The 25,055-nt window shown below is 34.7% G+C and overlaps 2 protein-coding genes, 1 non-coding gene and 1 pseudogene across 3 annotated transcripts; 2 read left to right on the forward strand and 2 right to left on the reverse strand.

The window, feature by feature from the left end:
- Positions 1-1,938: 1,938 nt before the first annotated feature.
- On the forward strand, positions 1,939-8,662 carry LOC145601147 (putative methyltransferase PMT5). The gene is made up of 10 exons (XM_081657096.1): positions 1,939-2,332; positions 2,470-3,146; positions 3,244-3,379; positions 3,513-3,753; positions 5,140-5,365; positions 5,546-5,702; positions 5,805-6,109; positions 7,002-7,134; positions 7,465-7,667; positions 8,186-8,662. The coding sequence occupies exons 2-9, from the start codon at positions 2,626-2,628 to the stop codon at positions 7,612-7,614; spliced, it is 1,869 nt and encodes a 622-aa protein (XP_081513222.1). The 5' UTR covers positions 1,939-2,332; positions 2,470-2,625; the 3' UTR covers positions 7,615-7,667; positions 8,186-8,662.
- A 914-nt stretch (positions 8,663-9,576) lies between these two features.
- On the reverse strand, positions 9,577-11,174 carry LOC145600339 (berberine bridge enzyme-like 4 pseudogene; annotated as a pseudogene).
- A 6,787-nt stretch (positions 11,175-17,961) lies between these two features.
- On the reverse strand, positions 17,962-18,034 carry TRNAA-UGC (transfer RNA alanine (anticodon UGC)). The gene has a single exon. It is a non-coding gene; the product is annotated as a tRNA-Ala (tRNA).
- Positions 18,035-19,650: 1,616 nt separating this feature from the next.
- On the forward strand, positions 19,651-24,557 carry LOC145602493 (14-3-3-like protein GF14 iota). The gene is made up of 7 exons (XM_081658688.1): positions 19,651-19,809; positions 22,371-22,677; positions 23,222-23,309; positions 23,424-23,533; positions 23,623-23,771; positions 24,095-24,141; positions 24,243-24,557. Exons 1-7 carry the CDS (start codon positions 19,737-19,739, stop codon positions 24,243-24,245), a joined length of 777 nt encoding a protein of 258 aa, XP_081514814.1. The 5' UTR covers positions 19,651-19,736; the 3' UTR covers positions 24,246-24,557.
- The last annotated feature ends 498 nt before the right edge of the window (positions 24,558-25,055 follow it).

A 25,055-nucleotide genomic window follows, 5' to 3' on the forward strand; every position in this document is an offset into this window, starting at 1 on the left:
AAGAAAATAGTTTAGCTAGCTTGTTGAAGATTGGCCTACCAAGCTAGTCCTCATTATGGATGGTGCATGGAAGAGTGGTTCCATCTTCCATGGCTATGAGCATACCACAATGGACAATAATCCAAGCATAATGTGTACTAATGTACACCAGTCTATAGATTAACAAAAGGTGTAACGTTTTCGGGGGGGGGGAAGGGAAATGTAAAGTAAATTATCGTGATTAAATTATACTTGACAACTTGTAAAATCACTAAACAGATATAAATGACGTCTTTCTTTAATTTTTAATACATATCGCCATATTACAAAATTATCATGTGTTTCATGAATCACAATTTCACGTACGATTCCAATTTCTTAATCAAAGTTTAGTACGAATAATAATAAAGTACAAGTATAAAATTATAAAGTATCATGTAAATTATTGAAATTTATTTCCCACACTTGACAACATGAAGATCTTGATAAAAGTATATTGTATTTTGTTAAAATACACAATTAATTTTGCACCAAAAAAAAATACACAATTAATAATACATGAAAAACAAATAAAAGAAAATGGGTCCCACAAGAATTCTTCCGTTGTGGTGTACCATTTACACACTGTGAATGTGATAGTGATTCCCAGCAAATGGTCCAACGTCTAATAATACACCATTTATGGTTATTATTATTATTATTATTATTATTATTATTATTAATAATAATTAGAATATCTTGTTTCTTACTTCACCTACTACTACTGCACTACAAGTCTACAAGTAGGAGTATGAAGTATGGAGTCGTAGATTTCGTATTCCGTAAATTACATATTCTCCATATTTGGCGCTAGCACATTTCTCATTTTAATAGTATCATTTTTCCAGTTGTTAATTAACTATGATTGAATGCAGGCAATAATAATACTAGTACAAGCCTTCTTAGATTTCTTCCTAGCTAGCTCCCGGACCACTTCTAACTCCTTACATAGTTACATCACATTCCAAACTATGTGTTCTTCTTTTAGTTATATACAATGCCCTTGCTTGCTTGGTATAGAGTACTACACGTACTATTTTGTTATCGGGTGTTGCCTCGTTTACTAGACTTGTTTAATAATTTGATAATTTTAGTATTTTATAAAATGTTTGTAAATGTTGATTGTTTTGGAGCTAATTAAAAGGAATATAGTAGTTATTCTAGTAATTTACTTTTTCATGTTGGCTTAGTACGTGTACTTAATTCATAAACATAATTAAGAAATACTCCCTTTGTCCCTAAATTACATTCTTATTTCTAACATTTATTCCTCACATAATAGAGAGAAGTAGGAATGTAATTTAGGGACGGAATGAGTAGTCTTTAAATCATGATTTTGGGCCCTGTTGTTTGATTATACTTGTGGCTCAAATATTATGAATTATGAAATACTTGTAGTAAAAACTACTCCACTTATTAGACTAGTTTTTAAGTTATATGTATACCTGATTAGGCTTGTCAACCTGATCAACCTTGATTAGACCTAATTAGCTCAGATTCTTTTGAAACTTATTATTTTAAAGGTGAACAAAACAAACCCTTAACTCATTAACTTAGGATCTTTATTACCAAATCATTGTATATCTTATAACCATTAACATCCGTCAAATATGTTATTTTCCAACAATTAAAATTGCAAAAAATAGCCAAAAATAATTGATTTGACATTGACAACACACCAATAATAATAACCTACACCACACTAACAAACATTTTAATGAAAAATCATAATCAACATCACAAATATCCAACAAATTCTATGCTTTTCATTTATATAATCCCTAATCATTCATTAATCAATATTTAATCCCATAATTTTGGCTCTAATCACATAAACAATTAAAACTCAAAAGAAAAATAAAAACAATTAATGTGATACGATTTTGCTAGTAGCTTATTATTATTCCCTCGTCTCTCTCCTAGATCTGAAACACGCACACTCACTCACTCACACACTCACACACCCCAACATAATCATATTTCCAACCAAAAAAACTGATTAATCCGATTTTTACTCTTTCTCTCTCCTCTCTTTCTCTCTCTTCGTCCGCCATTGTTGAATCCCTAAGCTTTCTCTCTCCTCCATTTTTCCTTCTTTCTTGTATTTTTGTCTCTGATATTTTTTTCGTACATTGAGTTTTTTCGTAGCATTTGATCACTTTTTTCGATTTTTTGGAGGATTCATTTGTTCGATCCTAAAAGTTGGAGATCACATTTTCGTGAACCCTAGGCGGTGTTTGAGGTTGTAATGTTTGTTTGAGTGATTAAGTGAAGAAGAAGGAAGACTGTGATCTGGAATTCCGCTGATTTTCAGGTTAGATTTTGATTTTTTAAATGTGGAATTTAATGTTGTTTTGGAGATTAATTGATTTCTACGAGTTTGATTATTGTATGATTAATTGCGTAATTTTGATTGAGATCTGTGTTTGTGGAATTTTTTATTCATTGTAGGTGGAATTGTTGGTGTTTGATTTGAGAGGTTATGCTTTTCGAAATTCTGGGAGATTTGGGATAATTTGAGTATAATTAGGAATTTTAGTTTAGTTTTCTGGGGAATTGTTGGTGTTTTCAGATGAATTTTTGAAGGGGAAGAGGTAGAAATTGGACATGAGAAGCTCTTGGTTTAATAAATTGTCGCTCATTTTTGGTCATAGAATTCGACATAATTGGTTCCTTTTGTGCCTTATTAGTATTCTTGCATTAGTTGTTATTATAGGCTCTTCATCATCGTCATTGAGAGAATACGATTCGATAGGACCTCCTCGATTTCCCAATGTTTACACCAATTATAGGAAGTTGAAGGAGCAAGCAGTAGTTGATTATTTTGATTTGAGGTTTCTTGCGTCGGGGAGTAATCCTAGGCAAAAGGAGCTTTCCCTTTGTGGGAAGGAGAAGGAGAATTATGTACCTTGTTACAATTTGAGCGCGAATTTGAAGGCCGGGTTTAAGGATGGTGAGGAGTTTGATAGACATTGTGAGCTGTTTCGGAATGAAGACCGGTGCTTGGTTAGGCCTCCGAAGGAGTATAAGATTCCCTTGCGATGGCCTGCTGGCCGAGATGTGATTTGGAGTGGAAATGTGAAGATCACCAAAGATGATTTCCTTTCTTCTGGAAGCATGACTAAAAGGTATGAATTTATCTTTATAGTGCTACATTGTGTTAGGTATAAGTGGATTGGCTCACTAGTTTGTAGTGAACTTATATTTCTCAACTTAATTCACTAGGATGATGTTACTGGAAGAAAACCAAATTGCTTTTCACAATGATGATGGGTTGATCTTTGATGGCGTGAAAGATTATGCTCGCCAACTTGCAGAGTCTATAGGGCTTGGTAGTGACTCAGACTTCCTTCAAGCTGGTGTAAGCCTTCCACTGAATTACTTCTGATGAGATGTGCTTGAAATGACATGTTTTTATTTGCAACAGCCTTTTGAATTGAAGGGACTAACTTCTTTCAGGCACCTTATAAGTTTTTCTCTCTTCTCAATTACAGGTGCAAACTGTGCTTGATATTGGCTGTGGCTTTGGAAGCTTTGGGGCCCATTTAGTTTCTTTAAAATTGATGCCTATTTGTATTGCTGCATATGAAGTGACTGGAAGTCAAGTTCAGTTGGCCCTTGAGAGAGGTCTTCCAGCAATGCTTGGCAATTTCAGCTCTAGGCAACTTCCATATCCATCATTGTCATTTGACATGGTTCACTGTGCTCAATGCGGTATTGATTGGGATGGAAAAGGTAATGAATGACGTTGTTCAATTGATTACTGCTTGGATTTGAACTTTTTCTCTGTATTTTTGGACTGTTAATTTGGCTTCTTTTCTATGCCATAGTCATATGGGAATAAAAACATAACAGGACTATACCAAATATATATTTTCTTTCTTTTATAGCCAACAGAATTGCATTCCTCAACTGGAAAAGAATATACTTTTATTTTCTGTGGGAGAATGGAGAAACATAACCTTGATGGTATGTTCTATTTTTGATGTAACTGGTTGCTGAAATTTAAAGAAAATAATAACTCTTTTTGGAAAATTAATTCAAAACCGATTTTTCCCGTTTTTGTTTGGGTGTGGGGGCGAGAGGCTGATATGCCTTTTTGAGGCATTTTCTTTCTGCTTTGTATGATTGTCTAATTTCAAAAGTTTATGTACTAAAGATTTTTAAACAGGACTATACCAAATACTACGTATTTATTTTCAAAAGCATAACAGATGTCTGATTATTTTGTATCAGTTTATCTGTACGATCTATCATTAAATGAGCAAAAAATTATTAAATGAGCAGAAAATAGTCAAATACCCTTGGGTGCACCTTACACTCAGGAGTATATAAAAATATTCAGATTGAAGTTGTGAAAAATGGTTTTGCCTGTGTAGTAGCTGTAGATAGGGAAAGTTCACTGTTATTAATGGATGGGTTTTGACGTTCCTGTTTTTTTTTTTATATTGTCTCACCGACCCCACTTATGAGATTAAGGCTTTGATTGATTGATATATTAATTATCTCACTGACCTCAATTCAGAAGATATGAGATTTTTTATTAGAAATTTCACTATAAGCTGTATCAGTTGGTCTCGTAGATTAGGATACAACCTGCTATCTGCTTCAAATATTTTTTTAGTCATGTGGATTTATCAAACTGGATGAGGCTTCCCATTACAGATCTGTTGTGATGGCAAGAAGTTTAGTGTTGAGAATTGTAGAAGTCAATTCTGAGGACCTTAAGATTGGTAACTAAGATAGCAGTGGCTAATAATGGTATGTCTATTTGATGGATGGCGGAAATGTGGAACTTGCTATGATAATGGTTTTTACTTTGGGCAAAATAATGACACCTATTATAACATCTCAAACTGATTTAGATTAATATTTTTCTGGTTTAGCTTCTTTGTCATTACTATTATAAGGGTATGGAAGCCCAATTGTGTATTCCATGTTTGATTGATGTAATTTTAGCCTGGTGGAAATTTTAATCAGTGCCAATCCCATGGTGACTTAAGAGTGAATACTGTAAGGTAGACTGTTATCTGATGATAAGATTATTGTTGGAAAGCTTGAATTTGATTGTCTTTGCACAACTATTGTTCATTTTTCCATCCTAACAATGGTTGTGAACAGATGGAATGTTCATTATAGAAGTGGACCGGTTGCTCAAGCCTGGAGGTTACTTTGTTTTAACCTCTCCTACAACCAAACCACAAGGAAGCTTGTTAGCAACAAAGAAAGGCAATATGTTGACTCCAGTTGAAGATTTCACTCAAAGGATTTGCTGGAGTCTTCTGGACCAGCAAGATGATACTTTAATCTGGCAGAAAACTGCTGATGCACATTGTTATGAAGCTAGGTAAGGAGAAGCTAAATTGAAACTTATTAATGTTTACTTTTGGTTGATGTGGATTTATTATTAAGTTGTTTACGTCAGATCACGTTAATTTCACACCACTATGCTCATGTTGTGATGATTTCATGGTTTCGTTGACACCATACTAAAAAATTGCTCATTCTTCTTTTCTTGGATCTATAGGAAACAGGGGCTGCCTCTTTGCCAGGATGATCATGAAAGTCAATCATATTACCGCCCCCTTGTCAAATGCATCAGTGGAGCACGCAGTAAAAGATGGGCTCCCATTCGTAACAGGTCCAATGGTTCTCGGTTGACCTTGGAAGAACTACAAGTACATGGAAAGTATTGCTTTAATTAGATTCTTGCCCTAAGTTGAAACATGTTAGTGATCAGGCATACTGAAATACTGTTTTGCTGACCCCCCCTCCCCCCTCCTGCAGGTGTTCAATATGGAGAGTTTTATGAAGAGAGGGAATATTGGAAGTCGGCCCTTAGAAACTATTGGTCGTTGCTTACCCCCTTGATATTCTCAGACCATCCAAAACGCCCTGGTGATGAAGATCCATTACCTCCATATAACATGGTACGCAACGTAATGGACATGAACGCTTTTTATGGGGGTTTCAACGCTGCACTTTTGGATGGGAAGAAATCAGCATGGGTCATGAACGTAGTTCCCATAGGGAGTCGCAATACACTCCCCCTTATACTTGATCAAGGCTTTGCTGGTGTTCTGCATGACTGGTAAGGCTTTATGTCTACAATCATAATCTCTTAACACCTTGTGGACCAATTTATCATTATCAAAACTATTTACGGGTCAGACTTTGACCATTGACTGATCTCAAAATATGTTGTTATGATTGTACTTTAAATACAAGTCTAAGTACGTACTCTGTAGTAGTTTCTGTAAGTTATATGAATATATGCTGAGTAGTAAATGGTCAATATTGGACCTTGAATAACATAGTGTTGTCTGCTGTATATACAAAATGGAAGTAGTGTATCCCTCTGGAGAGTAGAGTCTTGTAATTAATTATGTTCAACTCCAAGTGCCCAACTCCCTTTGCTATCTAATAGATGTTTCAGTTGCTTTTCATTGTTTTCAACACTCACCTTTGACCTTTAATACATGTAGCTACATATAGGAACAGTTTTCTATTTTGGTGTTCTGGGAATTACACATTGAAATTAATTTAAGAAGACTCTACATGTATACAGTTTGTGTGTATACTACTAATACTAGTGCAAAAATAAAATGGGCTCCATCTATGACCTTGAAAAAGCTACTTTGAAAACAACTATTGGAGAATGTATAAATAACAGAGTATTAGTTTTCATATCTGACTAAAGGTTGCTTGATTTTTGAAGCTGTGATTGGATGAAAGTTTTGGGGTTATACGTTACCTATCTCAGTATGAAAGAAATTTGTTAATGTTTGCTTTACTTTTGTTTTGTAAAGTTTTTGAATTCCCTTGTGAAAGGATATTAGCTCTTATGTTGAAGTATATGTATATGAGCCTGCTTCATTGGAGTAGAATGTGGCTGTTTGTTTAGTATTATATTGCAACAGATGACATTAACATAGTAATTTATTTTTAATTTGGGTGCTCATCATGTTAATCGATTTTTCTAGGTGTGAGCCTTTCCCAACTTATCCTCGAACCTATGACATGCTGCATGGCAGTGGGCTTCTTACTCTCCTCAGCTCAGAGAAATGTAGTATGATGGACTTGTTTCTGGAAATGGATAGAATTTTACGGCCAGAGGTATGCCTTTCTGTTATTGCTTTGTTTATCTGGAAATGAATTTGTTACATTCTTTTCTATTTGTTTGTATATATACTTTTATACACTATGAAGAGTGGGGTAAGTGAGGATGGAGAGGTTTCTCAATTTCCCTTCTCCTGTTGTTGAGGTATGGGTGGGAAACAGAGTTTTAGGAATTGTTAATACATTTTCTCTGTTATTTCTGTTCACGTGTAGTCATATCTATGCAGTAGTTTGTATGAGCTGATGTTTGTACATTGTGTTGTTGCTTATGAGTTTTGCTACACACATGGCATGAAGTTTGACAAAAACCTTGTATTTCTTTACTAGGCTTGGGTTATTCTTTCTGATAATGTTGGAGCCATAGAAATGGCACGGACACATGCCACCCAGATTCGCTGGGAGGCCAGGGTGATCGATCCACAAAATGGAAGTGATCAAAGGCTTCTTGTATGCCAGAAGCCATTCTTGAGAAAATAATCGCTTTATCATCCAGATTTCCACTGCAAGGGGCCTCTATGTTGTCAACTCTGGTAATTTATCTGAACTGTTTATGCTTTGTGCAATGATTTAATTTACAATGCAAGTGCATGGACTCTACTGGTTTAAGAGATTTTTTTTAGCCATTTTAAACTTGTGCTTATTAATTTCTCGGCATTATTTTTAGATGAGTTCTATAAAAACATTCCTGATGTTCAAGTATTCACTATTTAGTATGGCATTACAACTCTTATATACTTATACTGATTGCTGATATGCCAAAGTTGCAACGTATAACTATTGATACTGGTGACAACTGTTAATTTTTCTGGCTTTGTGCTAAGCTGTGACTGATTTGCTGGAAAAGGATGTTATTAGTAAATGTGCTACAGTTAATTACTCATTTATCATATGTGTACAGATGAAGAAATCAATTCTATGTTCATTTTCTTTCTTATTTACTACATGTCTTCTCAGAAACTATAAGATCTTTTTTTTCGAGCTACGGAGTATATAGCAATATTCTTCAGCAGCATAACTGACGCACGGATCTACTCTTTGCTTATTGCAGAGCAGAATTCACATGAATATAGTACAGAAGCTGCTTGGGCTATTGAGTATTAGACGAATTTGGTTGTCTTCATCCTTGACTATGGGCAGGTTGAAGTTGTAGATTAGGAGAATATATTCATTGCAGAAAAAAAAAAGCTGCAAAATTTTTTTGGCCTGGCATTTGTAGCAATTCATTCTTTTTTTATTTTTTTACTCCCTCGTCCCACAAGTTTTTGTTTCCGTTCCTGTATCTTATATTTCTCATTGATTATATTTTTTTGGTATTGATCGTTGTAACGGTGAATTATTGTCTATCTGAAGAGAGCATAGCAGCCGATATGTAACAGGTGATGTCAGTATGATTGGAAGAGTGAAGCTATATCTTTCTAATCATCTAATCATCCTAGTCTTAATTGCTCAGAGAAGTCAAGCTGAATTATAAAAACCACAGATTTACAGTTATCCTATCTTATTCGAAATGGTCTCACAATGCTTTGAAATGTTTGTCAAGCGGACATGATATCTCTCAGCCTTTTGTTACCCTTATATTTGTATTTGTTTTACAGCACATTATATTTATATACGTAGAATCAGAAAGGATTATCAGTTCACATCCTCGTCGGTCGCCAACCATACAAGTGTTGTGGTTTATCAGTCTGTGTTTGTATTAAAGGTACATGGCACTCCATGCTGTAAATATAGGCATAATATGAGTCAATTACCCTGCTGCTTCAGCAACCCAAACTGTGTCCTTAAGTCCGATTTTTTGAGAGCTACTGTCATTTTCTTGTATTCATATACTACGTATATCTATTAGCCATTCCAGTAGTATTGTGCAATTTATGGTATCACTTGAGATGTATTGTAGTCCGGGGAAGCTGGGGCATTGGCCCAGCCCAAAATTTTTGTGCCGCAAAGTGATTTATGAATGAATCGACAATAGACACAATATGAGTCAAACAAAAGGATTTGTCACCTAAATATACGCAATCTAAACGACATGTTGTCACCTCTATTAGCCACAAAAGGCACAAGGATATCATTATATCAGCCCATAATACGAAGTCGTGAGATGTCAAAACTCGAATCATATAGTATAGCATCTCCATCTGTAAGTCAAAAATTCATATTTTAGTGATGGGTTTACTGTTATGTTATCAATTGAAATAAGACATATCTTTTGCAGTAATACCTCGATTTATGACTTAATCAATACATATGAGATATGACCTGCATAGGAACCATGCTACAATTTGTAATTGGCCTTATACACACCATTTATTCGATTTTATTGGTATAAGTTTTGTACAAAAGCACACTAATTATTGATACAATACAATACTTAGAAAATCAAACAATGTAATCCAACAATTTGTCCAATCCATATACATTGGAGCACCCTTTCATGAGCATCGAATCATCGATCAATTTGATAGTGTCTTAGGAAATACTGGTATACTTTGTTCAGACCTGAAGAAATTGCTCGGATCAACCTTGGCCTTAACTTGCAACAATCTCTTCACATTGTCCTTAAAATAGTCCTTAGCAAAAACTAAGCTCCCATCCTTGTTAGTGCCAACATCAATGTCCCTATAATTTAAGAATGCTTCTCTTGGATTCTTAGACACAAAAGGGGTGAATGTAGCATGAAGATCTCTAGTAAGTTCGATATTCTTATTTAGAGCCTCAACACTATCATCTTGCCATATTGTGATGTATTGCATCTTAAAAAGGTTCCCTGCTCGATGTGGGAAGGCCGCTGCATCCTCAGGGATCTCGCTCATCCTCCCACCATAAGGATTCCATTGTAGCAGCATAATGTTATTAGACTCCACCTCGATCATCTTTTTCCATATAGTCTCTAGCCCTGCCCTTGGAATAGGCGTTTTCACATAATCGGACTTGTGTTTACTAAAGGAATGGGGCGGTGTAGGTGTCCTGTCTAGTAACACCTCAAGTGGAGTACCTGTTGGATTACCATTCCAAAATAAAGTTGTTTCTATCCATGGCATTTCAGAGCAATCCTGTTTTTTTAAGCCCAAACTCGAAAAGCTCGTGTCCATCAAAGGAAGAAGCTTGTTGGCACGTCCTAGGTATAAACCAATGAATGAAACTTGGACCGTCTTTTTGCTTCCTTGTTGCATTACTTGTGGTTGAACTCTTATGAAGAGCTTCCTATCGATGGTAGAAGCCACTCGTTGCCATTGCAAGACTATATCCGTAGCACTTTGTTCTAAGGTCTTTTGTACATTAAAAACCGTTACAATCTCTGGAACGCGTACTAGTTTGATTTTCCATGATACTATGACACAAAAACTAGCACCTCCACCACCCCTTATAGCCCAAAAAAGATCTTCACCCATAGTTTCGCGGTTAAGGATCCTACCATTTGCATCGACAACTTGTGCATCAATAATGTTATCGATGGACAAGCCATATTGCCTTAGCAAGTTCCCATAGCCACCCCCACTAAAGTGGCCTCCGGCGCCAACAGTAAAGCACACTCCTGCAGGGAAAGCATGGACCTTACTCTTTCGAGCAATGTTATAGTAAAGTTCACCAAGAGTTGCTCCGGCTTCAACAGTAGCAGTCTCACTTGGTATGTCAATATCGATGGATCGAAGATTGAACATGTCAAGGATTACAAAGGGATTATTTGAGACGTATGAGAGGCCTTCGTAATCATGCCCTCCACTTCTAATCCTGATTTCAATCTTACTTGTTCTAGCACATGTCACGGTTGCTTGGACATGGGACACGTCCAAGGCCGTGACTATTGCTAGAGGTTTTGGAGTAGTAGACGTGTTAAAACTACTATCTCGTATGTAGCTATAAAGAACATTTAAGAACGAAGAGTTTGTACTAGTGTAGATGACTTTTGAGATCGAATTATTCGATGTACTCGAGTTAGATTGAAGGCATGCAAGGAAGTTGTGTATGGGTGAACTTGAAGCAGAATTTACTTGGGAAACAAAGAATAAAAATAGAAATATGTTTAGGACTTTCATGTTGTTTTTACTTGGTTTAATTTGGTGCTTCAATTTTAATGGTTTGTTATTCTATATATAGAAATTTGTATAGAGGAAAATATCGATAGAATTGATAATGCATGATGTTTTTATTTATTATTCAATTAGGACTGCATGCGATATCGAAAGGCCGTGTTTAAAAATCATGTAAACAATATCATGCTAGAGATTAAGGAGATTAGTCAACGTTCAAAATTTAATACTAGGAATATAGGATTTAGGAAATACTTGTAAGTTTCAATTTTGAAAATAATTCAAAAGTCATCCAAAAAAAAACATTGAAAATAAATAGGGTTTTTCTAAGCTATGCCCCCTAAGTTCTTCGATTTATAAGCTGTACCCATGCTTTTTCAAAGTTATAAGTTGTGCTCTCTATCTCACGATATTCTATCAACAATACCCTTTGACAGCCATATTCATTAACGAAAGTTTTTTTTTATCAACAATGGTGTCGCGGTGTTATTAATTTGACACGTGTCCCGTTCTAATTTGTTTAACACTTTAAAAAAATTTAAAATCAGAAAATAAAAAAGAAAGGTTATTGTTAATAAAAATTAGTAGATTGAGGGCACTGCTTAGACGTTGGAAAAAGCATGGGCACAGCTTAGAAACCAAAGAAGTTTGGGGGCATAACTTAGAAAAACCCATAAAAAAATATTTATGTCATCAAAGAATAATCACGTATATAAATAAGGAAATTTTGTTAGCAACTACCATTTAAATGACCACTTTTGAGAACAACTAACAATTAAAAAAAAAAAAATTGAAATACTACCACAACAGACCTAATTTATAAAAAAATTTGTCCAAAAAACCGATATGAACAGCTAATGTCTCTCCATTAATCTTAGATTGGGTAGTACAAAATTTTAAATATCAGAATTTCGTAGAGGAAAAATTGTCACAAAAAATCCCAACTTTGCCTCGTCCGCCAATATTAATCCCAACTTTCGTTTACTCCGTATTCCTTATCACTCCCAACTTTATACCCTATAAATTTTTGTTGCCCCAACCGATCATGTAACTTGATGTAGTAGGTTACCTAGACACGTGTCCACACGTGATAAGTCGTCAACAAAATTTAAAAAAAAAAAACAAAATTAAAAAATTAACAAAAAAAAAAAAAAAAAACCCAACCCAGCAGCACGTGGCAGCCCTGCCACCTCCAGCAGCGACGCTAACAGGGAGAAATCCCCAGTTCCACCGCCGATTTCGCCTACATCTTCCTTTCCCCTCCGAATTCCGCTCCTTTCCCCGTTGAATTACGCCCTGTAACCATTGGCAAACCGGCGACAATCAGCCACAAAATCGACCGGTTTAGGGTTGAAATCAACCACTCAATCCCAACATCGGCCGATTTTGGCCATTTGTGGCCATTTTTGGTGGTCGATTTTGGGGAGGGGGTTGTTCTCTTGGTGGGGAAACGGTAGTTTAGAGCTGTGATGGGTTTTCCGATAGTGGTGGGCTAGGAAGGGAGTGCGTGTGGTGCCTGGCTGCGCTGGGATGCATGTGGGGAGGATGTGCGTCAGTGGTGGTGGAGGTGGGGCAGGTGCTGGATTAGTTTTAGGAAATTTAATTTTTTTTTTTTTACATTTTCTCTTTTTTTATTTTCTCTTTTTTTTCAACCTATTACATATTGACACGTGTGCAAAAAAATCTAATTCACAACTGTTAATCAGATTAACCGGTTGCAGGTCATATGGGGATGATTAAAAATCAATATGGTATAAAGTTGGGAGTGATAGGGAATAAACGAATTGGGATTAATATTGGGGGAAGAGGCAACGTTGGGATTAATGGTGGCAGTTTTTCCTTTTGTAAAACCCTAAATCCAACTTTTTGACATAACCCTATTTTGATATTCAATTGAGAAATTAAAGATATTTTACCTATAATTGTGTTCGTGCACTGAATTCCACTATTGTCTATAACGTTATTGATTGAAATTGTATAAATAAATTCTCACCAACCGAAGTTATTGTCGAAAAACCAAAAGTGATAATGTTACGTAAACTTTTTGTGTTTTTGTGCGTAGTAGTTTTTTCAAAAAAATTCAAAAAAAAAAAAGAAAAAAAAACCTTTATAAGTAATTGTTCTCAAAAGTGAATGTTCAAATGACAGTTGTTGATAAAATTTCCATACAATAATCAGTTTTCAGTTGTCATTAATTGATTCTAATTTATGTAATCTATAAAAGAAGACGAATGGGAAGATGTCATTTTTTATGTTTCGTGATAGACATGAGCCTGTGACTTTTGTCAAGTTATTAAATATTAAAGGATGGAAAACACAATTACTTATCTTGTACTTCGTAAGTAATTACGTGGAGGATCACTTTTGAAAGTTCATTGAACTGTATTAAATCAAATCATAATCGTTTATTTTTATTGACTAATGTAAACCGTTGATATAGTTTATTTTTTATTTTATTTTTAAAAAAATTTGAACAAACAAAATTAAAAAAAAAAAAAAACTATCGCGTTCTTATCAATTTTATATATTTGTTTCTTCTTTCTCGGTATTTTTTTTCCTTTACTTCTCCATCTTTAATCTTTTTTCTTCGTTTTAAATTGGATGCATATTGCAAAAAATTCAAGCAAATCTGTTCGAATGCCAGATTTAGAGGCAAAAATTAATATGATCTAATGTCATATAGCACTATGTGCAAAAAGCACATAGAAAAACAGACCAGTGGCTCCACAATAGCATATAATTTTAACTTGAAACAAATGGAACTTGGCAACTGCATGCCAAATTGCCAATATCTAACTGTTTTTATCTGAAATCAATTTCCAAACTCCCAACTATTTATTCTGAAATTCAATCCATAAAAAGCTAATGACATACGGAGTAAAGCAAAGGGTGGATTCAAGAAAAATGACAGTTAAGAAGACAATAATGGTTGGTCTTGGAGCCAATAGTGAATCATTATATTCGTCAAAAAAAGCGACTCATTATATATAATATAATCAATATGCATGTATCACAAGCAAAGATTGAAAAGAAGTAAAGGGAAAAAAAATATAAACTAAATAATGAAGAAACGGATAAGAACGTGGTACGGAGTAGTTTTTTAAATCTTTTTTTGGTCATATTAAAAAAATAAAATAAATAAAATAAAATAAAATATGAGCATGTTTACATTTACTGAACTGAACTTATTGGAGCAAAACTAAACAGAACTAAACTAAATTGAACTGAAGTGAGCTAAGCAGAACTGAACTGAACTGAAATTAAACTGGAGTGAACAGACCCTATATCAACGGTTCACATTAGTCAATGTAAATAAACGGTTGTGATTTGTTTGTACAACAGCCACAATTTTATTGTAGCAATATGAAAACTATCCGTGGAGTATATTGATTTTGGTTGAAATCAAAGAGTTTGTACGAGATAAGCAATCAATCAATTATGCACTTGTATGTAGTATCTATCAAAAACAAAAAAGTTTAGAATAAACAGCGCGTTTCTGGTGCGGCTGGCCGCACGGTACGGCAAGGTGTCATATCAGTAACCCTTCTAGTAACCCCTCAAGTAACCCCATTTAAGTAACCCCTCTAGTAACTCCCCAGACAAAGTAACCCCTGACCAAGTAACCCCTGATTGACCTGGTAACCCCAAGTAACCCCCGACCTAGTAACCCCTAACCTAGTAACCCCAAATAACCCCTAACCTAGTAACCCCAAGTAACCCCTAACCGACTTAGTAACCCCTAACCTAGTAACCCCAAGTAACCCTTAACCGACCTAGTAACCCCTAACCTAGTAACCCCAAGTAACCCCTAATCGACCTAGTAACCCTTAGTAACTGCTTAAGTAACCCCGACCTAGTAACCCTTGAAGTAAACATCCAGAACAACAAAACAGGGACCACAATTTCATCCAAATCAAACCAAAATAACGAAACTTTCATGTATCAATTTAAATAAAATTTGCATAAATATAAGAAATGTTGCAGATGATAAAGGAAGCAATCGTTGGTCTGAATGAAAAGGGAGGATCGAGCCCCTACGCCATCGCCAAATACATCGAGCCCCTAACACGCCACTTTCCTCTAGGACTCAAATTCAAACATCTAATACGAAAAGCAGCGAAAAAATGAAAATTCTGGAAGAATGAGCATCAAAATTCTTCAACAAAACGAAATACAGTAGAATGAATGAATTTACAGTAGATAAGAGCAATTAACTAAGATTTTGCAATTGCTCGACTCCACCAGCAATCAATTAACAGGACAACGACGGAGGTGGAGGTCTTTGGCTGATTTCACCGGCAAATATGAAGACGACGACGAATGTTTGGGTTGGTTTGAAGTTTCGAGGAGCTTCGACGACGACGAAACGAAGACGGTGACGACGATCTGGCTTGGAACTTCGAGAAGATCTGGACGGAGACGACGAACCTGACGGCGGCGTAAGACCTAGCTTAGCAATTGATGGTTAGAGAGAGAAAGTTAGGAAGAGAAAATGGAGGAAGGTAGAGGAGAGAGAGAGAAAATATAAAAAAATGTGGCTGGCCGCACAGTGCGGCCATCCGCATATAAAACTTTGTGTTGAATAAATAAGTTTTCTAAAAAATGGTACGTACTAATTGAAGATTTAGTCTCTATCTTGTTCTGAATAACAGATTAGGGAGCTTGTTTAGGGCCGGTATGATCTCTTGTCCAGTATTAGAAATCTACACAATCAAAGATATCAACTTCCCACATGGTAGTTCGATGAATAAACCCGTTCCAATAGTGGTAAGGTCATAATATATAGTATACGAAGTACTTCTTATAAGTTTATCTACAATTTATAGTTAGGCTTTATTTGGTTCGATATTAGTAAAGGAAAGAAAGGGAAAAGAAAGGAATAGAAGGGAAAGGAAAGAAACTATATTATCCAATGATTAATTGCTTTGATATTAGTATAAGAAGAAAATTGAGAGGAATCTATTGTTTGGTATAACATTAGTCAATGAAGCTAAGGAAAGTGAAGGAAAAACTAATTTTAAGTTTAATAGATTTAATTTCTTTCTTTCCTCCCAAATTCCTTCAATTTTGGGAGGAAAAGAAAGGAAAGATTTTGGGAAGGAAGTTAAGCTTTCTTTTCGATCATTTCCCTTCATTTCCTATCAAATCCCATATAATTTTTAAAACCAAACATAGGAATCTAAGCTATACTTTTGCTTTCCTTTCTTTTCTTTTCCTCCCAACCAAAAAGGGCCTTAAAATTGAATTTATTGAGGGAGGGCTAAGAATTCAAATGCATAGATATAACAATTCGGTACACTCTCGATTTGTTGACTTATACAACATTTTGAGTGGATCCATCGCCGCTTCATAATTTTATGAAAAAAACAAATTCTTGTTCTGATTTTGTACCGAATTCAAGCAATAATCAATTGCAGCCTCGCACAACTGAAGACCATATATTAAGCGCAATAAACTTTATCTTTCGATGGAATTCGAAAAACCTTGTCTTTTTCGAACAAGATAAACCCTTTTCTTTCGAGGGAGCGAGACATTATTATAACATAAGAAAGAAAAAAAATTAGGGCTTTTTACCGGTGAAATCCGATAGATTCCCTCCCTTTAAAATTAATAATGGAAGCTGGAATGTAGGTGAGAGAAGAGAGAAGGAGGCTAGGTTTTATATTGTGCACCTTTATGCTGTGTATGTAGTGGTTTGGGTGTTTACAAAGGTTCCCAAGCAAGTTTCATGTAGGACATAAGGTTGGTACTTGGTTTGTCAAAAAAACAAATAAAAGATTGGTACTTGGTTGTTGTTAACTTCTGTTATCCAAGGGCCGATGGCCTAGCTAGTATATCAACTAATGTTCTTTAGTACGGAGTACGTTTTATGCCGATATGGCCATTCATACATTTGGGATTTATTTATAATACATTAAGAATTTCCATTGTAAAGAGAGTCTTTAATGCTTAATTTTTCGTTTCTTTTTTTTTCAAAAATTAAAAAAAAAAAAAACCCATTGCCAGTATTATAATAGCTACTAGTTCAAATAAAGAGCTAAAAGAGTTGCACTTTCTTAGTACATTGCCAGTATTATTATAGCTACTAGTTCAAAATAGACCAAGGGCCATCGAGAAGAACATTTTTGAGGCTGCCCTAATTAGTTGATTTTGACCTTTTAAAGATTATCAATCGTTGTTAAGTTTAATTTCAATTTTTACTATATTTAATACCAAAATGTGGGAAAACTACATGATATGATCAATCAAATTAAGACGGTCAACATGATATGATCAATCAAATTAAGAGGGTTTGAGTTTTTTTTTTCAAAGAAGCCCCAGTTTAATATCAAGTGGCAATTCTGTAAATAAATCAAACAAAAAAATAACAATTAGCATGGCATATTCATAAATAAATCATCATTTATGGACCCAAGTTTAATAAAAAAAAATAAAAAATTATTGATTTATTTACCAAAATGATATCTAAATAAACGATATTTTGTTCATCAAGAACATAAATTCGTATTTCCCCTTTTTATCTACATAGTTTCAAGTTGAATATAAGCATTCAATTCATATGATATATGGGCTCAACTTTACCAGCTCTAGACCTTCGATTACAAGACTATTATATTAGATGATAGGCTCCTTCATGGATCCCATCTTCTGATCTAGATCCTCTTCTAGTTTACTTTGTACTATCGTGCAAATGGTCCCCTAAACATCAACTAAGCAAAAAAGTATCCAAATGATTCCAAGCATGAACCATGTAGGCATGTACTCATTGCAAATTATTTGTAGAGGAAAAAAATGGAGATGCGGGGGATCGAACCCCGTGCCTCTCGCATGCAAAGCGAGCGCTCTACCATTTGAGCTACATCCCCTATCATGGTGAATTGTCGCAATTCAATACATATTAATTAAACTCCGCATTAAGTACGCAAAGTACTTGGTCCAAATCTAAGAAGACGCTGGTCAAAGCTTCATTGCATCTACCTTTACAAAGTCTGACCATATTTGGGATACGATTATTGAATGGTAGCTCTGACCATTTGAGCTACATCAGACAATTAGTGATTTGAACTTGAACCAAGCACGACACTAACCCTATATAATCCAATCGCAAGCTCGTTCTTGACCCTAATTAACTTTTTATTTTTAACATTTGTTTTCACACGGTTATTAGTTGGTCTAATACTTTAATTATTCTGATAATTACAGTACACGCTATGCTTCATACGTAATTTAAAATGTTTGTTGCATTCAACTAATGAAGACTAAACAAAAGGTTGATGTCAATATAATAGTATTATGCCTATCTTTTAATGATTTTGAATGAAAATTTGTTTTAGATTATTATGAAGCCATTCAAATTTCAAATTTATCAAACCAATGGATAATTGTTTGAGGGTGATAGACTGATAGTGGTACCTAACCAACCGTTTGAATTTATACACAAACTTTAGTCAAAACCAAGTATAAATAAGCTAAGTTAATTGGACAATATACTTTTCAACTAGAATTAACTTGACTTAAGTAATAAACCTTGGACAAGCAACTGAAGATTTTACAACTTGGTTCTCCTATATGGCCATATCTTCCTCATTCTCAAATTAGTTGTTATATCTAACTTCTTACAAGAAACCATTTTAACCTCAAATTTCAATACTCAGTATGGAGTAATTAAGAATAAAATACTACACCATATCATATGAATTCTTGTGTGCTAACTTTGTGTTGATGTATATTTACATAATAATAATTTTTATTCATAACTAATGATAATTAAGGTCATATATCCGAATGGAACAAGTAAGGGCATGTTCTGATTGACTGAACTGAGCTGAACTAAACTGAACTGAATTTATTGAAGCTGAACTGAAATGGATATTTTATGAGAGAGGGAAATTAAGAACTGAACTGAAAATAATTTGAAGAAAACAGGCTATTTAAGACAAAGGTAATGTCATCGACGCTCATATCCATATTGGGAAATTCCTAAAACGTCTCTCGAGTTCCAAAATATTACTTCCGTCGAAAGAAATAAAAAGGAAGAAACGGTATATGAAAAAAACTAAAAAGACGACATTAGCACCTCGTATTCCATAAATCTTTACATGACACATGCTGGATTTCATACTTATAGAGTACTCGTAGAATATTCAATCCAATTATCTTTTTGGTATATACTTGTAGTACTCATTGTTTAATTACGCAAAGCTTAATTAACAAGAACATTAGGCATAAAATACTCCTACTATATTTAGTAAAAAGATAATCCTCCATACTATTTTAACTCCACCACAATTTTAATCTCAAAAAAATTGTCTTATTTAAGAAAAAAAATTGAATAAATCAACCAAATTCTCCTGAATCCTCCGATTTTGGCGCTACTCTTTGAAAAGAATGAAATCCAACGGTTGAGATTCAGTCTTCCCTTTGACTTGCTCGATCCTCTACAATTATTTTTAACACCATATAATTCTCCTATTTCTCTCTCCCTCTTCCTTCATTTCTCTCTCCTCTTTTTTTCACAGTTTCGAAACGTTTCGATTTTCTGGGTTTTTTTCTTGAATTTCTTCAACAATGTCGACCGAAAAGGAAAGAGAGACTCAGGTTTATCTTGCTAAGCTTGCTGAACAGGCTGAACGCTATGAAGGTATACCCTCATTTTTGTTTTTTTTTGTATTTCTTTTTAATTTATTAAAAATTCGTTTTTTTTTAATATTTGAATTTATTTTTGTGTAGATCCGTTGTTTTTGCGATGTTTGATGATTGATCTGTGTTTTATTTTGTCGATTTGTTTGTGATATTTGTTTTTCTCGAATATTTGTACTTAATTTAATAGGGGAATTAAATCGTTTGAATTGCGGGTAATTTGTGTGAATTTTGTTGTGATAATCGTATAAATTAAGAAAATTACTGGAAAATTTCTCTTTTGATCTGTACAACTGTATATTGTGATTATGCGAGTAGGTTTTTATTGTCCTGCTGATGTAATTTTGTGATGAAAGTTTTTTTTTTTTTTTTTTTTTCCTTGGTAAAACCTAATTTGAATTGAGATGATCAATCGATTAGAATGTGCTTGAAGGGGATATGATTTTACATTTGAATGTTGGATTCGAGGATATACTCATATACATTGTTATATGCAGCCATTACCTTAGAGAAGCATGGATTGTCTATGAAAATAGCATGGATCCTGATAGATTTGGCATTGCTTGCTGCAATAACATGGATTACCCATGTTATTAGTCAAGTTAGGTTTTATTTGTATATTTCTTGTATTATGCTCATGTAGTTTAATATATTTATTGCATTTATGTTATATTGTGTTGTATCATGCAAGCCAGTTAATTTCTATTCATCTAAAAAAAAAAATTGGTATCTAATCGCAAATAGCATGCAACTTGGTTTGACTGTTCTACATGACTACATATCATTGGGATATATTTATTGCTGCCTGTTTTTATTGTCCTTTGTCGCAATGATCGTAGGAAATTGGAATAGTCAGTAGCTTGTCAATATCTTTCTTGTTTACATTGGATGATTTGGATCGTTCCTCTTGTTTTGATTTCCATCTCCGTTAGTTTGAAGCTTTGAACACCCTCTCTGGATACAGGAAGAAAAAGAACAGATTATTTTGTAGTGTTTGAATTGATTTGAAAATGGTGAAAATTGAGTTTTTTCAGATTCTTTTTTGAAAATGGTGAAAAAGAACAGAGTATCATGCAAGCCAGTTTGATTGAGTCTCAAAGCAAGTCTTTTTTTTTTTGGCCCCAGCATGTGTTTAGGACAATTTATTAATTATTAAAAGAAATTTCCTTTGCTCTTCTCCCTTTTTCTTCCCTTAAAATTATTAGAAAGTGAAGGGTGAGTCCCCTCACTGCCCCCACACACCTAACACCTTGTTTGGTCTCCTTGTTTTGTCTCATGAGTTCCAATTGTAGCCAAAGTTAGGAAGGTGATTAAAATTGTTTCTATTGTTTTTTTGTCTTCATGGAAAGCTGGAATTAAATATTCCTTCAGTTCTACTCACCCCAAAGGGGATTCAAATTTTTTGGTGCTAGGGCAACTCTTGGCAGTTTTACCCCTTGTATTAATTGATTCTGTTTACAAAGACAGTATTTTAAGGGAAATTGGTTAAGAAACTATAAGAAATGGAAAGGGAATTATTCCCTATGATTTTATTTGTGGGATTGTAATTCTAATTGCTCACAAATTCATTGCCCTTTTCTTCTTGAATGGGATCAACTTCAAATGGATGTATCTGATTAACAATTTAACATCCCTGTCCCCTAGGAAGGATTTTCTATTACCTCGTCTTCTTTCAGGACTCATTAGTCATTACTGCGACTAATCTCTTCCACTTTTGACCACCCATCTCCATCTATTCAGACGGCCACTCTTCAATGCAACTTTTAGATGCCCAAATCTACCACCCAGCCTACCCTGACCTGACAGCTCACGTACCCAAAAACAAGCTTAGGACTGAGCCATACGTTCTGTTGCTCCACCACATCCTAATTATTCCCGGATTTTACCAGCTCCACACTCCTTAAAGTGTAACAGTTATAAATTTACAAGATTATAACTGCCTAAATTACAACCATCATAATGGCTTATCTAGACTGGCCTAGGAGTTTTTTTTAGCAAAATCCTTCCATCTAACCCAAATCTATAGTTGAACTGGTAGTATTTTCTTTTTGACCCAATTAAAACACCAAAGGTGGAGGTCTATGCTCAGATTCCCTATGATGGTATTAAAGCCACTGACACATTCACAAAATGAGTGTTGGGAATGATGGAAGGACACTGTGATAACAGGAGGTAAGCAGTGTGGTGACTATGGAACTAGATAAACAGAGGAATTGTATTTTGGTTGAAAAGGTTGAGGAGAGAGAATGATTAATGAGCTAGGGCATAACTTTTTTCTAACAAATAGATGGTTTTCTTTCCTTTCTCTCTTTCATCCTTTGTGCTGAACTTGACACCTTACTATGACCTTAGTTTTGCTGTGAAATATATTTTATATCGACAACTTAATAGACGTCTTCACCTCAAACATATTGAGGCCAATATAATGCTTTTATCTTTTCAGAATGTTAGGTTTACATGAGAAATGGTGTCAAGATCGTTTTATTAATTGTGTGTGTGTTCCTGAATCCTGCCATGAGTTATTAGTAGATTTTCTTACTACGACTCTTTTGGTATGTGCAGAAATGGTTGAGTGCATGAAATCAGTAGCAAAGTTAGATGTTGAGTTGACTGTGGAAGAAAGGAATCTCCTTTCTGTGGGTTACAAGAATGTCATTGGTGCTCGGAGGGCTTCTTGGCGTATAATGTCTTCAATTGAGCAGAAGGAAGAATCAAAAGGAAATGAGAACAATGTCAAGCTCATCAAGGGTTATCGTCAGAAGGTTGAAGATGAGCTAACTAAAATATGCCAGGACATCTTGGCTATCATAGATGCACATCTGGTTCCTCATTCCGGCAGTGGAGAAGCCACTGTATTCTACTACAAGATGTAAGTCATAGTGCCCTATCAAAATGATTTTAAGTTTTCACATTCAATGATGATCTCTACTGGCTAAATTGCTTACACTTTGAACTCTGGTTGCCCCTAAACTGAATGAAATTCGTTCTGGATTTTGTTTAAATGAAGTGTCTTGTAAAATGTATTGGATAGAGAACTTTCACACAAATATTTGAAATTTTTTATGTTGTTTACATAATTGATAGTAGCAATTTGGCAGCTCTCTAGTTACTGTAGATATTAAACTCAAATTCCACCAAACCCATTCCATGTTCTTAAGGAGTCATATTAATGATTGCTTAGTGACATACACTTTTTGAGAAACAAACATTTATTCAGTTTTTGTCTGATGATAGCACCTGTACTTCTTACCAATTAGAGTAACTGGAACTATCCGAGGGCTGTAGAATTATTGGCACTTGCTAGGAAATGAAATATCTTTGGCATTACTCCTTTGTCTAACTAACAACCATGTAGTTTTTGTGGAGTATTTGCCTATAATGCTGCTTACTTGTGTTATGGTGTAAAATTACAGGAAAGGTGACTACTTCCGCTATCTTGCTGAGTTCAAGTCCGATCAGGAAAGGAAGGATGCTGCAGAGCAGTCACTTAAGGGCTATGAGGCATGTTATTTTTTCTCCATCTACATACTTGGCCCCAAAAAAAAAACAGTTATTTTTTCTCATTGCTAGTTTATTAATACTTTTTGTGCTTTATTGTGCAAATGTTTTGTTTAGGCGGCTTCTGCCACAGCAAATACAGATCTGCCTTCTACCCATCCCATTCGTCTGGGTCTTGCTTTGAACTTCTCTGTCTTCTACTATGAAATTATGAACTCTCCAGAAAGGTGATTACCTTAAATTTTATATTCTTACGGTTTCTTACTTGCTGAATACATTATGCTTATATTCACCATTTTACTGTATGGTATTGCAGGGCGTGCCATTTGGCCAAGCAAGCCTTCGATGAAGCCATTGCAGAATTGGACACATTGAGTGAGGAGTCATACAAGGATAGCACCCTAATCATGCAGCTATTGAGAGACAATCTCACTCTATGGACTTCTGATATACCTGAAGAAGGAGGTATAATGTTTTATTAGTAAACGTTTAGTCTTTCATACTTGCCTTTTTAACATCCAAAACTCAGCTGTTATAAGTAACGTAGTTCTCCAAGAACTCGTGACCCTTAAGTGGGGAAGGCCAAGTGTAAATCCCTTTGCATCTAGTCACATAGATTAGAATTCTTGCTTGACACTTAACAAGTACATGTTTTTAAGCGATATGGCTAGTTGCCTACAATACTAGAGGGTGGAGTAAGGGCACACCTTGGCAATATACGTATATATAATTGAATGGGTACAATTTGTGCATGACAACCAATATGATACTTTACTGTTGTTCTGTAGGTGAAGAAAACACCAAGACAGAGGAAACGAAACCTGCTGAGGCAGAAGTAAGTTGTTAAACTTGGGTGGCCTTGTTAACTTTCGTTCATAATTAAGTAATTTGTTTTTGTACTGATAATTTATTTACATCTTTTTTTTGGGGTAACAGTGATGTCTTGATCCAACTGCGTCATTATAACAAGAAGCTCCCATAAGAGATATGGCTCGGATCCCTTAATATCTTCCCGAAAAGCAATTGTACTGGGGAGCATATAAATTATTGTTGCGGAAATTTTGTGCTATAAAAGCTAGAAGAGAATCAGTTAAATGTTTTCTTCAAAAAAAAAAGGATCAGTTAAATGTTCTCTTATCAGCTTTTATTGTAGATTGTTCGTTGCACTTTCTTTTAGATTGTGGTGTAGTTTCCAAACAATCTTTTCATTTTTGTTTCATATATGCAATTGTAAGCTCTTATATATTACAATTGCGATGTTTCTTTAGTCTTATTATCAAAAATTCTGATTGTGTTGATGTATTTATTTCATTGTCCTTGGCGAAGGAATTGTTTTTAGGATAGCTAATTTGCTACTATGTATGGCCGCTATGAATGTTGGGATTGAACTAGACCTGCATATTCTTAGGTGTGCACTTATGCACCTAGAAATAGGTGTAACAACAGCACAATATGAATATTAGCTTTTCAGAAAATGAACAGGCATAAAAAATATGAACATTAGCTTTTCAGAAAGTGAACATAGGCATAAAAATTTGTGATTTTCGATTTCTTATGTGGTGACTTTGTGATTAACTTCAATTGATTAGGTTATACTACCTCCGTTAACATTGAGTTGCAATTTTGGGGTATTATTTGAGAGACAAAAAATATTCCAAAGTTGCAACTAAATGTTAACGGATGTAGTATATGATTTGTTTAATTCTAATGAATTGAATTTTATCTTATTTTGTGCATTTTTTTTATCAA

This window comes from Chenopodium album, chromosome 21 (genome assembly GCF_948465745.1).
Source record: "Chenopodium album chromosome 21, dcCheAlbu1.1, whole genome shotgun sequence".
NCBI lineage: Eukaryota > Viridiplantae > Streptophyta > Magnoliopsida > Caryophyllales > Amaranthaceae > Chenopodium > Chenopodium album.

Excerpts from the sequence above, each read along its gene's own strand:
- LOC145602493 (XM_081658688.1), top strand. The coding sequence starts at position 19,737 with ATGTCGACCGAAAAGGAAAGAGAGACTCAGGTTTATCTTGCTAAGCTT. Across the intron at positions 19,810-22,370 it reads ACAGGCTGAACGCTATGAAG|AAATGGTTGAGTGCATGAAA; the intron begins GTATACCCTCAT and ends TGGTATGTGCAG. Across the intron at positions 23,310-23,423 it reads AGTCACTTAAGGGCTATGAG|GCGGCTTCTGCCACAGCAAA; the intron begins GCATGTTATTTT and ends TGTTTTGTTTAG.
- LOC145601147 (XM_081657096.1), top strand. The coding sequence starts at position 2,626 with ATGAGAAGCTCTTGGTTTAATAAATTGTCGCTCATTTTTGGTCATAGA. Across the intron at positions 5,366-5,545 it reads GCACATTGTTATGAAGCTAG|GAAACAGGGGCTGCCTCTTT; the intron begins GTAAGGAGAAGC and ends TTGGATCTATAG. Across the intron at positions 7,135-7,464 it reads ATAGAATTTTACGGCCAGAG|GCTTGGGTTATTCTTTCTGA; the intron begins GTATGCCTTTCT and ends TTTCTTTACTAG.